This window comes from Lichenostomus cassidix, chromosome 1 (assembly GCF_008360975.1).
Source record: "Lichenostomus cassidix isolate B80296 chromosome 1, HeHo_3.0, whole genome shotgun sequence".
Lineage (NCBI taxonomy): Eukaryota > Metazoa > Chordata > Aves > Passeriformes > Meliphagidae > Lichenostomus > Lichenostomus cassidix.
In genome coordinates, this window is record NC_139479.1 from 30,754,076 (window position 1) to 30,771,089 (window position 17,014).

At 36.7% G+C, this 17,014-nt stretch overlaps 1 protein-coding gene across 1 annotated transcript in view; it reads right to left on the bottom strand.

Moving 5' to 3' along the window:
* Positions 1 to 17,014, bottom strand: part of TMEM131 (transmembrane protein 131) — a 93,329-nt gene that overhangs the window by 12,073 nt on the left and 64,242 nt on the right. The window contains exons 19-31 of the mRNA XM_085055387.1: positions 16,603 to 16,689; positions 13,331 to 13,483; positions 13,102 to 13,177; positions 12,881 to 12,998; positions 11,233 to 11,371; positions 11,032 to 11,141; positions 10,484 to 10,550; positions 9,418 to 9,569; positions 7,987 to 8,129; positions 6,692 to 6,878; positions 5,448 to 5,633; positions 3,305 to 3,463; positions 2,132 to 2,727 (exon numbers count right to left, since the gene is read on the bottom strand). Coding sequence (XP_084911513.1) covers positions 2,132 to 2,727; positions 3,305 to 3,463; positions 5,448 to 5,633; positions 6,692 to 6,878; positions 7,987 to 8,129; positions 9,418 to 9,569; positions 10,484 to 10,550; positions 11,032 to 11,141; positions 11,233 to 11,371; positions 12,881 to 12,998; positions 13,102 to 13,177; positions 13,331 to 13,483; positions 16,603 to 16,689 — 2,173 coding nt within the window. The remainder of the gene's footprint in view (positions 1 to 2,131; positions 2,728 to 3,304; positions 3,464 to 5,447; positions 5,634 to 6,691; positions 6,879 to 7,986; positions 8,130 to 9,417; positions 9,570 to 10,483; positions 10,551 to 11,031; positions 11,142 to 11,232; positions 11,372 to 12,880; positions 12,999 to 13,101; positions 13,178 to 13,330; positions 13,484 to 16,602; positions 16,690 to 17,014) is intronic.

Consider the following 17,014-nt stretch of genomic DNA (forward strand, 5'->3'; position numbering starts at 1 on the left):
AATACCAAATACCTATCAGTGCCTTCAAACTTGTTTTTTTAAGACATAAGTATCAGTGTTTTCAGTATGTAGAACAACAAAAATATTGGAGATAAAAGTATTCTTTTTGGTGTGAATGCAAATACATATGTAAATACAAGCAGATCTTCTATGAAAATTTTTTCAGGGTTGGCTTCCAGGATACTGGGAGCATTCTGGCTGTGCCTCAGAAGGTTCTATTCCAAAATTTGCTTCAAATGTAGTCTACATTCAGGATTGCTAAACAGTTTGATGTTCATAATTAGAAAATCTATGTAAATGTTATCATGACATTAAAACGTAACATAAAGCAGCTGTTTAACAAAAATCTAATTCAGCCTCTGCAGCAGTCTGCTAGTACCCAAGTATTAGGGAGCTAAAACAGAAGACTATATATAAAGACAGCAATTCTGCACAGGATCTTATGACAGACAGTTTTAGTCCAGAAGGTGCTGCTTCTGCAAATGTTTGTGATTAGCTCTAAATACTTATCTAAAGACAAATACCCTTGCATGTGTATGCAAATGCAGATAAATTATGGAGTTTTCTCTATCATTTTATATTTTAAAGAGGACAAATGGAAAAGGGCACACTACCTTATCTGGAGCAGGAATATGCTTTTGAAACCAAATTCAGTGGTCTCCACATACTGTGTGAAGCTGCATCACAAAACAGCTCTCAAGTGCAAGAGCTGCCTCCTTCTTAGGAGGGAACTAGAGATGGAAAATGTGCTCCAGAAGTGCTTTCACACATTCAGTACATGGACTAGATCAGTCCACTGTACACCTGCTCATATGTAACCCATGAGGATGTTGCATCCTCACTAACTTTGCTTTCCAGAGCTCCAACACTGCACTGTTTGCCAACATGGACACTGTCCATGAAACCTCCCTGTCATCACATCACCTTCTGGAGTCCCATTTTAGCCTTTATGAAATGAATACCTGGTGGCAGCTCTCTTAATTGCCCCAACCATCTCCCACCGTGAAAACAAAACAGCCCAGAAATAGAGTAGTATATTTCAGCAAGACAACAAAACCTCTCATCAACTTCGGAGTCTCCACTCTGAAAGTCCAAATGCATCCTAACATCCACTCTAAACTAATTAAGACCTTTCTGCTCCTTACCACCTAACAGAGTGAAGCCTTCCTCTTTGGTGGTGCATGATCTTACAGATGGTGCAGTGTTTATACGCCTTCCCACGATTCCTTTTCTTAACTTTATCTCTAATAAGCAACATAGTATCAGTGCCATTTCTGTACTAGTACTGGTAGCAAAAAGAAAAATTGTAGAAAAATCATTCAGAAATAAACACATTAAGATTAAATGATCGCTTAACTCTGGGATGCAACTGAAATTGCTAATATAAAAATCAAAATTAGAAATTCTACTCTAACAAAGTGCTCATAAGAAGGCAATAACTGACATAATTTCAAAGGTGAAACATCTCATGCACGAAATTCAATACATTATTTTAAGCACTAGACAATTGGAAAGATGGATAAACAAGTCCAACTCAACTCTAGCCTCATCCAAAAAATGAATGTAATGTATAGACACAGGTGCCTTATATTAATTTGCTGACCACCTGACATTAAGGATTTTCTACAACTGCAAGTCTGGGCACGAAGAATTCCATTCCCAAACAATACTGCAGGGGTTTACTTACCCATCTCTCTCTCTTATCCTCCTCACTTTCTCTCTGCCTCACTTTTCACAATACTGTAGGACTTCCTTTTCCTTTTCCTTTCCTCAACCCTGAGCCCCAAGTCCAAATGATGGAGGTGGGAGGGACAGATGCCAACCCAAAGGCAAAGAAGTAGCAACAAAAAGCATTTTTCTTTTTCAGAAAATCAGGTGGCTAGATATTCACACCTGCTTTCATCAAAACATTCCACCATTTTTGCAGGAAGAATGACAAGCTAGCACTGCACAAAGAATTTCACTGCCACAAAGTAACACAGGTGTTCGAGACACAGGCACATAGCACAGGGCAGGGAACTGTAGAGACATGCTTGCTCTCCACACTATGAAAACTCAACCTTTAGAGTTGACTAACTCTTGTCCTGTGGCTCACACAGTGAATCATCCCATTAAAGCAGAATTGTATTACCTTTGTTTTTTGCTAGTGGAGATGGGGGCTGTTCTGTAAACACCTCAGGGGAAGGGGATTCTGGGTGGTCAAAGTCTTTTTCCATAGTTTCTATGAGCCCAGTGAGATCTGAATCCTCTGAGCTATGCCTTCTGCTGCTGGCACATTCGCTGTGAGGCGGGCTGAGGAGCGGGAGCTGTGGCAAAGCACTTTCAGTCTGTGTCTCTTGCTGCTGGGGCCCAGATACTGGGGGTTGCTGGAGGGGCTGCTCTGCCAAAGCTGGTGCCTGCTGCTGCATCAGTTGCTGGTTCTGCCTCGTCCCCTTGGCTCTTTTGCCTGCAGCATGAGTCTGAGCTGTGGCACCTGAATCCAAGGTAAAGGGGCCCGTTCTGTTCACTGACTGCATGGAAGATGCTTGTGCTGAAGTCCTGCTAGGTATACTTGAATTGGTTTTGGATTTGATGTTTTCAACATCAGATGCATTTCTATTGCTGTTAAGATGTGCTGTTGCATTGCATTGCTTATGATTCCCTGCACCGGATCGTGAAGATGAGCTCCCTGCTCCATAAATTCCTCTGGATGAACTGTGATTAGAATCCGATCCAAGTGTATTCAAGCTGGAAGAATAACACGTGTTTAAACATACTGTACAATGTTCCTATTCTTCACCATGAAAAGAGAATAACTATATCCAAAAGAAGCCTTGAACTACACTGTTCTTGGCATACTACCAGCAAAAATGCCTAAAACTTGTTTGGCAAGTCAGTAGCCTTTACCATTTCCTGTACTCACCCACTGCACATAGGAACAAAAACACAGCAAAATGACTGTTGATATATGTGACAGAGAAAATACTGAAAAGAGATGACCTTTAGTCAACCTAAGTCTACCTAAGGTAGAACTTCTGGCCTGCAATTTTTTTGCAGTCTATACATTTCATTTTTGAGAATATTAACAAAAAGCTTGGCAGTATTTCATTTTTGGTGGATGTTTTTTCTTTCCTTTTTTACTTCCAGAAGAAGAATATTCCTCACAATCACAAAATTCACCTTTTCCTCCAAACCACCTTTTTATAAGCAACTGAGAGGATATCTTTATTCATTCACCCATTCTACAGAGCAGTATTACTCTCTTACTGGCCTGATAACTTAAGAAGAAATAAGTAGGCAAAGTACTGCAAGAACATTTACTTACTTTCCATCAGTTGAAATTCCAACTATTCTCCTGAGATCAAGTGGCCTTCCCATATCAAAGGGAGGGTTTGAGGCCTCAAAGGACAATCGTCTTCTAAATGGCTCCCAAATTCCTTGAGCTTCTAGATAGGCTGTTCCAATTACCAAGAGAAAGAGTACACTGCAGAGAAGAAAGGCAGTCACCTAAGGATTTATTTCTTAATTTTGTGCATTTTAAAGCTAATGACTATAATCACACAGGACAAAAAGTTCCTATCTTGTACTGGAAATACTGAAAATCGCACCCAAACCACAATTTTGTGTGATAGAAACGTAACATACACAAGACTGGCATGATATGCACATCACCAGCACTGAGAATGGAAGCTAGATGCAAGTCTGACATGCAGTTGCCATGTGTATTAATCCAAAAGAAAAAAAGCTGCACTTCAACGCCTGGAGCCACAAGCATGTAACTATTCAAACTAACAGAGATTCAGGGAAGGCAAAAATAAACACCACCTTATTAAATTGAAAAACATGGACTATACAAACTCCTAGTGTTCATTCCTAGAAATTAAGGATAGCTTTGCAATGATATAGAAGAGTTATTTTAGAGGCAACTAGCAAACATATACATGATGACATCCACAAAGTTAGAGGCAGCTTATGCACAGAAATCTGGGAATATGATGAAATATATTAGGACTCTTCTCTAGTTTGCTGCTAAGAAGGATTTTTATATTTTTAAGAAAAAGATACAGTAAGAGAAGGGATTAGTATTCTCTATTCTTTGTAAAGTCGAATTAACAAATACAGCACATATGAAATTATCCAAGCAAACTACACTTATGAACTGACAAACTTTACTTACTCGGTCAAAGAACTAAAAGCAAACTTAGCCTATACATTTCTAGCAAAAATATAGAAGAAAATCACATAAGTACTAACTCAGCACTTTAAGTAATGCAGTGTTAGTGACGACACAAAATTTCACAAGTAACAGAAATTTTCCTCTTACTTGGAAAATGCAGTTTCCTAACTAAACATTGCATTACTTAGGCAAGTGCTGAAGAGCCGAAAAAGAAAATTAAGTGGGCTGTAACTTTATCTTCTCTATTTCTTTTGTTAATCCCTACAAGGAAAGACAGCCTAAGTGAACTTTGTAAAACAGAAGAGCTAGTAACTTACTGTGGGGGAAAAAAAAAAGGTATACGACATGTATGTGATAATGTTTTGGATTTACAGCACACAGAAGGACCACTTTCTCCAGAGGTACCTACAGTGCCAACACATTTCACACTAAGATAGAAGCCTAAAACTAATGAAAAAAACCTAGCATTTGTTGCCACTGATAAGTAAAAACTCATACTGAGAAGTTTCCATGCTAGGGTTTTCTCTGCACAAAAGCATTAACGTAGAGTCTCACATCAAAGAGGCGAGTAGGGACACAGGGTTTATAACTTCTGATTTCGCGTAAATAAAGATAGGGAGAGTTTAGACTATGAAAATGGTAGCATTTTCAACTCATAATTCAACCAGATACAATTAACACACGTCTGCTTGCTGAGGAAAAAACTGCATTAATATCCTAGTACATAACCTGTGAGTATGCAGTGCTGCAAACGATGTCCTTCAGGTTCTCAGAAATCCCATTATTAGTATCACCAGTTGTCTGTCACATAACAAGTGGCAGCAAAGTTAAATTCATCCAAGGCATCTGCTAAGCTCATTACAGTCACTGCCTCCTATCTCTGTAAAGCACAATACTCCAAAAGGATGCTTACAGCCCTACAGGAATTCACTGCCAGCAGTGCTTTAATACCTAATATGTTTCAAGTTTGGTTTATTTATCAAAAAGCCCTACAGATTACCAGGGCTAACAGGAGTATGTATCTTTCTTAAGGAAAAAGGTTCAAGCAAGAAGTGTATAATTTTGTCCTTGGTTTGAGCAGAAAGTCAGTACTCCTCAGACTTAAAACAGTTCACGCTCAATCTACAGGAGTGTTTATTAACTTGATTTCCTTTTTGACCTCACACCCTATTATATTTTACAATAATTATAGCATGTGCTGAATACACGTGTGCTTCTCTGTAACCCATATTCGAGCACTGGTAGTTTGTGTCTGTACTGCAGTAAGAACAATCACACACACACACACTACCTCATTATTCCTGAGATGATTATGTACAGTGCCAGTTCCCAGTTGGGCCTGGGGAGCGCTTCTGCACAAGTTGCCAACATGTGATATGGAAGCGATGCATTCAAGATAAATACAAATTCAGAGCCTCCTGCAGTGATGAATTTTAATTCACGTATAACTCTGGAAGCAGTGAAATCTGGTGTAAACCTGGAAACAACGTAAAGCACGTTAGAACTTTTCATATGAACAACACGAAGGTTTGAGGCAATTTTTACAACTCATAAATTACCCACAACTCAACTCCAATTACCACATAGCCTAAAAATACTTGGGTATCTTTCGAATACCTCAAGATATGTTTGACTACATTCATTAACACCTATGCTTAACATGTGACACTAGATTACTCCTAAGGTACCATACAAAGTTATAATAACTGAAAATAAGTTTTTAGCACATCTATTAATAAAAGCTATGAATGCAGTAAAAATTTAACAGCAGGTCTAAGTAAGTAATAGAAGCAATTACTATGTGAGCTATAAATTTTTAAACACTTCACCTTTAAGTCACAAACATGACTTCTCAAAAGCATAACCATCTCATCAAAGTCTCATCACAAACTAAGATTGTGCAGAAATACTAGTGAAATACTATTTCACTGCAGCAATATTTCACACATCCACTTGCAGAACAGAAGCAACTTCTGAACTTTTTAGATACCATTTTCTGAATAGTTAACTTTACAACAACGCACTGTTAAAAGATCAGTGTTTGGTGAAGAGCTTTTTAAAATAAAACCAGACAGAATTACACAATCATTATCATTAAGGCAACAGACAAAATATTCAAAACTAAAATACTGTGCATTACAATAACAATCCTTATACCAAAGGTGCTTTTCTACACACTGCAATGCACCAAAACCATATGCAGGTCTAGGTCCCACGTGCATTCACAAGTCAAATGAGGGAAATTTATAAAATCCCATAAAGTAGTATTATTTCAACTCCGTCAGTTACACTTACTGGATAGTAACAGAAGGAATACTATAGTCAGTCACGAAAGAATGGTATCATGAAAACTCAAATTTTTTGTGTTTTGTTTGCAAGAGAAAAAAATGTCATAGTTGTGTAACACTGTATAAAACCCCCATACACTCAAAACTTCAGTAAAAAGCCCTCAGAATTTAACCACGAGTTTCCCCCTGAAATAAAATTAAAATTCCAAATGTAAGACTCAATTTAGATGTAAGAAAAACCACTTACAATATGACAATGTCTTTAGAGGCATTGGCACTTAGTGCAAATTCCTGACAGTTAACTACTTTAAATCCATATCCTTCACATGTGTAGCCACTGATTTCCATTGTTTTCACATTAATCTGCAGCTGCCCTGTATTTTCCACTTTAAATGTTCTTCTCAATGTGAAATTCGGTTCTTTGTATTTCATTTCTAGAAACAAACAGCAGAGGTTAGTGTTATAGTGCGCAGATATCCTTCACTATATTAATATTCTACAGCAGAAGAGAGTTCTGTCAGTGTTACCTCATAAGGGGAACTGGCAAGGCCCATGGAAATAAACTTTTAAGTAACTTGTAGGAACATATCTCTGCAGCCAGATTCCCATCACTGTTAAGGTAGGGTACTTGTACAATTCCAGAGCCCTCTAACTCATCAGAGAAAAAACACAAACCTCCTAACCTCTGAGAGCACTGCTGCCTCACAAAGAAATCATCTAAGCTGCAAAGTTCTTTGATGTACTGCTTAATGTTGTGGTATTCTCTGAACAGTCCCCGCAAGAGAAGAATTAAAATGGGGGTTTTTGTTTCCTTGTTTTTGCGTCTTAAAAATAAAACTACATAGCTTAACTACACATGTTATTAGCAAAAAAATCCCTAACCTCAACAGGCAATGACTAAGCTTTACTTCAAGTTTTCTTACCCCTCAAAAAAAGCATAATCATCTCAGATAATAATTAACATTAGAAATGTCTAGAGAACTGCAAGTAGCAAAGCAGATTTTAATACCAGATACAACTAAAAACCTTTTACCAGTTCCTTTGGTAATATAGGTACTCTTAGCTCTCCTCTCAGAAGCAAGCCTGGGGCCACAGAGCAGAAAACCTCTGATCTCAAGAGTTGAATCTGGCTGGGATTTAACTTTCATCAAGGAACATACCCAACCTTTTTTCCCCAATGGCTATGCGTTTAAAGATTATGAAGGTGAGAGGAATGGAAGTATACAAAAAGTTGCAGCCATGATCCAATCTGTATTGAATTTCAGAACTAGAGATTTTGCTAGTAAATATGCCAGGGTCTTTACCTCCTCTGTCTTGAATTTTAGTGGACAAAGAGCTTCTGTTTTATCTTTCCTAGTTTTCACATTAAAATGAAAAATGTAACATATTTTGTACTCTGCCTAAATAAAGTAGCAATTTTAATGTATTTAAAGGGATTGAATTTCTGGGGCACTAGAAGCAGGGAAAAGTATTTGCACGCATTTCAAGTTTTACATATAAAATATGATTTCTTTTCAGCATACTAGCTCAAGAAGTACTCACTTTCTGAACAGTCTTTTAATAATGCTTCTGTGATTTTAAAGCGTAAAGAACTTCCTGGACCAGGAGGTTTGCCTGCAACCTTCAAGCTCTCAGTTGTTCCTTGTCCTTGCACCATTATGGCATCTATTACAGTCAAATTATTTCTGTGTAAAAAAAAAAAAAGCAGTGGGGAAAACATTCATAAAAGCTTCTCTACAGATCATGAGTCTATATCCCAAATCTGGAGAACAAAGATACAATCTGTTCCACAGATAATTCCCCACATTATGGAAGTAAACAGCAGGGGTCTCACACAGTATTTGCAACACAAAACTCTAAAGAAATCACAGCATAACAGACAAGTATCCCAGTGAAGTAGTAGTTAAAATCTGTATCTCTGTTACTAAGGCATCACACCTGATACAAAAGTGAAATAGTTATCCAATGCCCTTTACTATAAAGGCTGAACTTGCACTGTAGCTTGATCTTACAAAGGACATCTCTAACTAGAGTCCCTTCTTTCAAGACAGTGTAGGATGTACTTCAGAAATCAAGTCTCCAGGTATTGGTGGATGAGAGGCTGGACATGACCCAGCAATGTGCACTCACAACCCAGAAAGCCAGTTATACCCTGGGCTGCGCCAAAGGCAGTGTGGACAGCAGGGTGAGGGAGGGGATTCTGTCCCCCTGCTTTGCTGAGACCCCTCTAGGAGTGCTGCATCCAGCTCCAGGGTCCCTAGTACAGGAAGGACACAGGCCTGCTGGAGCAAATCCAGAGGAGAGGAACCAAGGTTACCAGAGGGATGGAGAACCTCTCCTATGAGGAAAGGCTGAGAGAATTTGGATTATTCAGCCCAGAAAAGAGAAAGCTTCTTGGTGACCATACAGGAGCTCCAGAACTTAAGGGGAACCCATAAGAAGGATAGGGACAAACTTTTTAATAGGCCCTGTAATGACAGGACAAGGAGTGATGGTTTTAAAACTAAAAGAGGGTAGATTCAGACTACATATAGGGAATTTTTTTTTTTTTTTTTTTACAACGAGGGTGCTGAAACACTAGAACAGGTTGCCCAGACAGGTGGTAGACATCTACCCCATCCCTTGAAACATTTAAGGTCAGGTTTGACAGGGCTTTGAGAAACTTGAAGATGTCACTGCTCATTGCAGGGGTGTTGGACTAATGACTTTTAAAAATCCTTTCCAAACCAAACCCTTCTGTGATTAGTGTAACAGTGGATTATGTATTTATATTGCTGAATATGTACTGAATACAGTTAAAATACTATAAAACATGTCACAATTACATTTAAATTAAATCTTTCTGCAGACACAGGATTCTACAATTATTCTTGTAAAAGCAATAGTTTGACAGCTGATAACAAGTATGATCTTATATATGAATAGAAAAACACAGAAAAACCCTCACACTTAATTCAGAAATACCTATCTTACCTGATAACAATCAATGATGAAACAGTTTTATTAAGAACTGGAGTGAACTTCACTTTGACAGACTTTCTCTCACCAGGTTTTAATACTAAACTTAAAATGGAATGACGAGCCAGGCCTTTTGTAAGTCCCACAGTGCTTTGTACTGGTTGGACCTTAAGAGGGTGGGGAAAACAAAGCAACATTTCAAAAAATAGGACATTTTTACGTGTACTTCATAGAAATGGTATTATTTTAGCTACATAATTGGTCTTGTCATAAAAAAGGATACTACTCATCAACATATTCTGTTTTTTAACCAGAAACTCTGACAGCACAAGAATTCCTCATCTTATTAGTAAACTGCTTATGTTTACGGAGAAGCAGAACAACACAATAAAACAGAACTGAGCTAAACTTCACCCATGTACATTAATGGAGTTCTAGTAGAAGAAAGAGATCAGAAGTTCTTATGTATATATTTCAAACACTAAATCAGCACGAAGCCATTATGGAACATCTTTTCTCCTCAGAATCTTCCATTGTTAAGCAAACAAAATAGAAGAACTACTCAAAAAAGTGTATTGTGCTAAGTTTGCCATTTGTCTTCAGACACTGAACAAGCATCAAACGCTAATCTAAAACAAACTGCAAATGGAGAGGAGAAGTCTAATAAAAAAAGGAGTGCTTAGGATGTGGCATACCCTATATGAAAAAGCACACACTTAAAAGTAGTCCATAAAACACAAATAACTTAAAAGAACCAACAAAGCAAAGGAAAAATCAATACTTTGCTAATTTAGAACTAGTAACCATCACGCTGAAGAAAACAATTCTGTCATTACGAGAACGAGTAAATGCAGTTTTCCTGTAGCTTCCACAGTTCTGTTATAATGTAAGCATATAGAAAATGTGGTATTTTATTAGCTACATTTGAAGAAATATTTCTTTTCCCAATTTCCTAACATCCAACAGAGGCATCACATTTTTCACACTAATACCTAAAATTATAGACATGTATGGCTGAACTCTTACTAAAACATTAAAATATCTGAATTTAAAATTACCAAGAATGTATTGAAATACTTACACAATTTCTGAAGACCTGGAACTCTAGAGTCCTCTGATTGAAATTAGTTGGTTTACTCAAATTAAACCTGAAATGAAATTATGATGTTTTTCTTTCTCATAGATCAGGCAAGAGATCTGTGATTCTTTTCTTTCTCACAGATCTGGGAAATTTTTCTGTGAAAAATCTGTGATTTTTTTCTTTCTCACAGATCAAGAGCTGAGAAGTGGCAAGTTAATACTTGCATTAATGGATTTTAGCACAGATCAAATATCTATGGTAGAACTCAATATGCAGCTGAAAACATCGCTTGATTTATTATTTTTTTTATTTCAACCCCCCCTTGTACATCAAGTTAATGAAGAAATGTAAACACATTTTAGCTCAGTAAAAAATACAGATGTGCATTCAACGGCAATAGATCCAGCTCTCAACCACCCAATGATTCAAATTCTAGAAGTGGCCAACACTATGTACCAACACAATTGCCACGTCATGCATTTATTCCTTGTAAAATGCATTTTTTCTGCCGAGTGGTAACACTCCAAAGATTCCACAGCAACACTTACCGTTCTAACAGCTTATCAACAAAAGTGGATGGGTTGGAATACAGAGCTACTGGAAGAAACTGAATATATACAGGAATATCGGCTGGATTTTCTAGAAAAATTTCTTCTTCCTATTCAGAAAAACAGATTTTTAAAAGTTTAAATTACCTTTAATGCAATTAGAAACACCTGTAAAAAAATACTATCACTAAAACAACTTACTGATGAGCTGTTTGTGTTGGTAAGAGGGAAGTTTAGATGGCGTGGTGAACTAAGGATGGAAGGCCAGGCCATTTCTGCTGTAATTTTCAACCGGACATCCTTCTGAAGATCTGTGTCTACTTCAAATACAGCATTCAGTCTGGAGAAACAGTTATAGAACATACTTTTTTACATTTTGCAGAAACAAATTTTGATAATATAATTGAGATTCAGATCAGTAAGAAAAATAACCCACAAAGGATTTGATGATTTGCAAAGGTACAAACAGTAGAAAGGAAAAACTCCAATACAGCATCCACAATCCAGAACATGTATTTCGCCTGCACACATGTAATGTACTGTAAATCAGTACATCTACTCTAAATGCAATGGATACACAGACTGTGTGCCTGCACTCCTGTCTAATAAACCTAAATCAAATCTGAACTAGTCACACTTGGTGCCAGCCACTATTTCCATCAGTGAATGAAGTTCTTTGCTATTAACCAGCCTCCACAACAGACTTGGTCCCATTCTCCTATAAGCTCTCCAGCACGAACTGAAACAAAACTAACAGTACTGAGTTCTCCAGTCAGCAAAACAGACGAAATACTAGATTTCAAGAGAAGTATCTTGGAGAGATTGCAAATGTCCAAGTCACAACCCCTCTGTATTCAGAATAAGTCATCTCTCCTTTCCCTGAATGATCCCTTAGATAGCTGGGTAATTGTAACTGTCTTTAAAAGTATTAAATACTAAAAAATATATTACAACAAATAATATTGAAGTGTTTATTCAAGTTAGAACCACTACTTATTCTGAACTAATCTTTGGTAGAATTCTCCTTTACTGTTCTCTTAATGTAGGGGATAGAACATTCTTGAAAGTTACTGGTGTGGCTAAACAGAAATTTCTGTTTAGATCAAATTTCCTCAGGAGTTATTACTATATCAGCATAGTAACACAGAAATGATAAAGGGAGAATGCCTTCATTATTCTGTTTAGCTGCATACAAGCATTTTGTTTCTTCACATAGCTTTTTTGAAAGGGTAGTCTGGATGCTATCAACACAAGAGACACATACTTGCTGTTTATGTTAACTCATGTCTCTTGGAGATTAAATCAACTGTATGTATAAAAAGGCAGATGTTTGAAAGGTATGTAGCAGTCTACAGAGTTTGACTTTTTCCAAATATTAAGTAGCAACCATTCATCATCTCAAGGTAAAACACAAGCAAATTTTGCAGTTCACTGAAATGTAGTAGTCTTGGTACAGTAAAACCAGAAAACCTTATGAAAATTTAAGAGGAAGATTGAGGATACTATTTTAAAACAGTCTAAGCAGGGATACTGAACAAACAGTACAATCTGGTTTTGGAAATTTTTGCAGAGCAGAGACTGCCTTGCTGTTACAATCTTTTCAAGAACTCCAGCAACTCCAGTGAGTAGTAACCTTCAGTGTTTTGTTTAATTTAAGGAAACGATCACTGTTCTTTAACGTTTAAAATGCTCTCTTAAAAGGTTTTGCAGAGAAGGCCAAGCAATTTCTTCCTGGCCCCTCTCAAAGAGCACAGCAATATTAAGATGCTTTGTATTCTGTAAGAGCACACATATCGCGGAATTATTACTGATTTAAGGCCTGAGAAAACAACAGCATTAAAATACTTACCTATGGCTTGAGTTCTCCTTTATTTCTGTCCATTCTTTGAATAAATTCTCATGCAAATCCCAGTCAGAATCCCATGCATCTTCTTGCATTGCTATGCTGTGCTGAACTTTAGAGTCCGCTGTGAGAAATAATGTGATTTTTTAAAAACTCTATGTAAAATCACTACTTAAGGAGAAAATTTATTTAAAATTATTTTCATTATGAAGTTGAACATTACTTACATTTAGATAGAAAAGGCAATCCTACATAACAATGATCTCCACATTGTAAACTAGGATCAAAATAAATATTTGCAATCTGCAAAACAGGTAAGACCAGATCAATTCAACAGCACAGTAAATCTAATGACCAAAGGAAAAAGAAAGAAGATTTCTGTTGAACACAGAAACTTAACATATGCTATATAGTAAAAAGAACTCATAAACCTTTAGAAATAAGGCATAAACAAACCTTTGATTTTTTTCCTGGCTCTAAATCTTCTTTATTACTTCTTAGCCTCTTATAATAGAATCTTATATCTTCTGTCAGGGACCGTATGTGTTGTATTTTCACTTTCTGAGAAAAGGAGTTCATGATGTTCAGGCTCTGGTGAACTACTTTCCCCTAAAGAAAATAAAAGGAAAAAAGTCTGTAGGATATGCATTTTTCCCTAGCATATGTATCTATTTTTGCAGGCTGGCAACGACCACAGCACTGCTGAAATGTTAAATTGAGGTTTTAAACTACGCTATCTTAAAGAAATGCCATTTGTAACACTTCAAGGTAGTAAGTTTCTGTATTCTTTCCTCCATCTGCTTCCAAACACAGTTCATACTTCTTTGAAAATTAAGAAAACCTGAAGTATCTTGGAAGAGCTAAGACAACAGTACTCCTTAATCGAATCATCATAAAAAAGTACCAGACAAGAAAAGGCAAGCGAAAACTTCAGTTTTCTGAGCCTCCTATTACTAAAGGGAAACAACCTTATTGTAAGAGATCACTGCTAGCAATTAGAAATAGTAATTAGTTGCTATTAATTAGCAAAAACCTGAAAGGAACAGTAAAGGTAACTGTGATTACAAACACTGCAGGTGATGGAAGGCATTTAAAACCCTCATTCCTGCTTCCAAATGCAATTAAAACATCAGACACCAAAACTACATTTAAGAAGAAAACAGAAAGCTTTTTTTCCACACCTTTACATCCTTCCTCCTTTTCTGAGACAAACAGTATTTTACCTTTTAAGTACAGAAAATGTAGTTTAATTGTCATGATCAAAATCCTTACAATGCTCAAGCTCTAGCCTGCCCTCAGCTGTAAATCAACGATTCTGTGGTCATGTTTTACATCCTACCTCAACATCCAACCCTGCCATGTATAGTGGAAACAATAAGGAAAAACAAAAACAAGCAGAAGAAAAGTGCAACTTGGGACCAGTGGCAAGATTTCAGATTTAGGTAAAAAAAAAAGTCAATATGAGCAAATATAAATGCCCAAGACTACCTTTTAATGAGCATGTTTTTCATATTCCCATTTAATCAATACTTCAGGCTTTAAAAAAAAAATTCTCTAAGTTTAAGTGGAGACATGGGAGAGGTCTTTTGCAGGTTCAAAACTTGACTGTGACCTCAGGAAATAGTCACATTGCAATAGTCTCAACAGTACTAACTGCAGAGGGAAAGAAATCGCAAAAATAAATCCTTAATGGTACAGTTCTGTTAAACTGAATAGGAGGTATGTCTGAGCTTGATCTGTGGATTCCTATGAGTAACAAACTGTCATCAACTGGACAATGTACAGGTTTGTTACAGTCTCTAGAACAAATAAACAGGATTTTACTAAGACCTTTACATACCATTTAGACATGAAACAACAGACAAGGGAAAAAGTTTTGTTCATCAGCAGTAAGAAAAACAGAACAATGCCATTTAGCATACAGGTCCTCAAAGATGACCTTTGATCAGGAAGAGCTGAGAGGTGGCACTGTGAGTTAAAGATGACACTGTGAAGCAGAAGTCAACACAGCTAAGATTTGTTTAAATCAAGACACTGACCTTTACAAGGCATGTACACACTGTCAGTGTACTGCTGACAAACTTCAACAGAACACCAGAAATCACACTTAGGTGCAAATACACTAAAATTATAAACAGACAGACAGCTCTGGGAACTAGGCAGCTGCAGAAGAATTACATCCTAAGTATGAACTGAAAAGCATGTGTTACTAAAATAGTAGCACCTAGTTATTTCTGGATGGTGTAGCTGTCAAGTTTCTCTACTAAACACTGAAACAAAAAGAACTGATGCTATTTTAGGCTTATAAGTAACAGAGAAAGTACAGAAGAACTGAATGCAAGAGTGGCATGAATTCAGTGAGCACAAGTTTAGTTTGAAATGAATCCAAGAAAAAGTAAAAGTAAGTCTGCTGTTAATGTTCTCAAATATAAAAGGAGCTAAGTGATCAACTAATGCAAGTAAGTGAGTGAAGCTGACTGCTCTGAAAAGCTCGGAGCTTGAACACAGCAAATAGTCCATAATCTTGCCAAAGGTGATACTTATATCTGAATCTATACTCCCAAACAAAATGCAGGAAGCCAACTATTCCCCTGAATGAACAGTTGTCTGAAAACATTACTAGAAAAAGCATGAAGACAAAAATCACAGCAATCTGGGGAAGAGAAACAATAATGACAGCAAGTTGTGCTGTCTCAAGTTGTGCTTGAGAAACACAAGTGCTATAAGAAGTAGTATCTGCCAAAACAAAACAAAGCAAAAGCAAATAAACCAAACCAAAGAAACAAACTCCAAATTAAAAAAAAAAACCTCCAAAACTGAAACAAAAAATCACGATCAACCGATCAACAAACAAAACAGTCTCAAAAAAAAAAAAAAAAAAAAAAAAAAATCAAGCTGACCAAGACTGTGGGCTTACTGCTATGAAATACTGAGCAGTTCTTTAGCCATTTCAGCTAGAACAAACTCAAAGGAAATTAGAAAAAATTACTTCTTTATGACCCAACATGGAACAAAATACTTTAACATGGCACTCAAAAGGGACATTCTTGACAGGAATTCTTCATAGTAATAATAATAATAACAACAACAATAATCTTTATTAATGTAATAGATTAAGACACAGAATATAGAAATTGTTTTAACTCCATTGAAAGAAAGGGAAGTGGACCTTTAAGCTATTTCAGCTTATCAAAAGCTTACGAAGCAGTTCATAGATGTAGTTCTAGATATGGCACTCAGTGTAATAAAATATCCATAAATGGTGAGGCTATATAGTAAATTGAAAAAATAGATTTTAAACATAAAAACCACTAATGATCTTTGCAACTGTAGGCATGATGGTTTGACCTCGAGAGTAGCAAAAGACTTTTTGTGACATAAGAGATCATAAGGAAGACTGAATATGTGGCAATTGCAGCAAATATTCACTGAAGTCCTGCTGGCTGACCTATCTTCCTCAGATGAGATCTATTCCATTACATCAGTATTCCAAGATCCCATTCAAGTGGGCTGTAGAGGAGATGTAGGAACAACTCATGACTGGAACACATGGGGGAAAAAAATCCCAAACCACCCCCAAAATAATGACAAACTGATCGTAGCAGTTCAGTGGCACAATCTCTACAGCAGCTTGACACAGAACAATTCAGGACAGTGATCTCCCTTGAAAAGGGCATAAAAAGAAAGAACACAGCAAGTAAACATTTAATCCTCCCTAACCCTCTTACCGGAAAAGAAGGTGGAAGAAAAACATGTTTTGGGGAGCAGGTCAATGAGCCTACAGCAATCACAGCCTTCACTGGTATAGTTAAAATCTGGACCAAAAAAATAAAAAACCAAGAAAATTTAGAAAAAAACCTTTAAATTTCAGCCTTTAAATGTCTCTTTCACTTTTAAATTGCATAGAATAATAAAACCCTGAAATTCTACAATTAATGTGGCCTAGCATTATGCACACATTTAAAACATGGAGACATGAATTAAGATTTCAACACATCATATTCTGAACAGTCACTCCATACTGTCAAGAAGCACACTTTTATTCAGGCATCTTCAGTTCTATTCTACAAGGAACAGAAAAGCATACTGAAAACATAAGCTCCCCAATGGGGTATTATATAGGTCTCACTTGAATGGGGC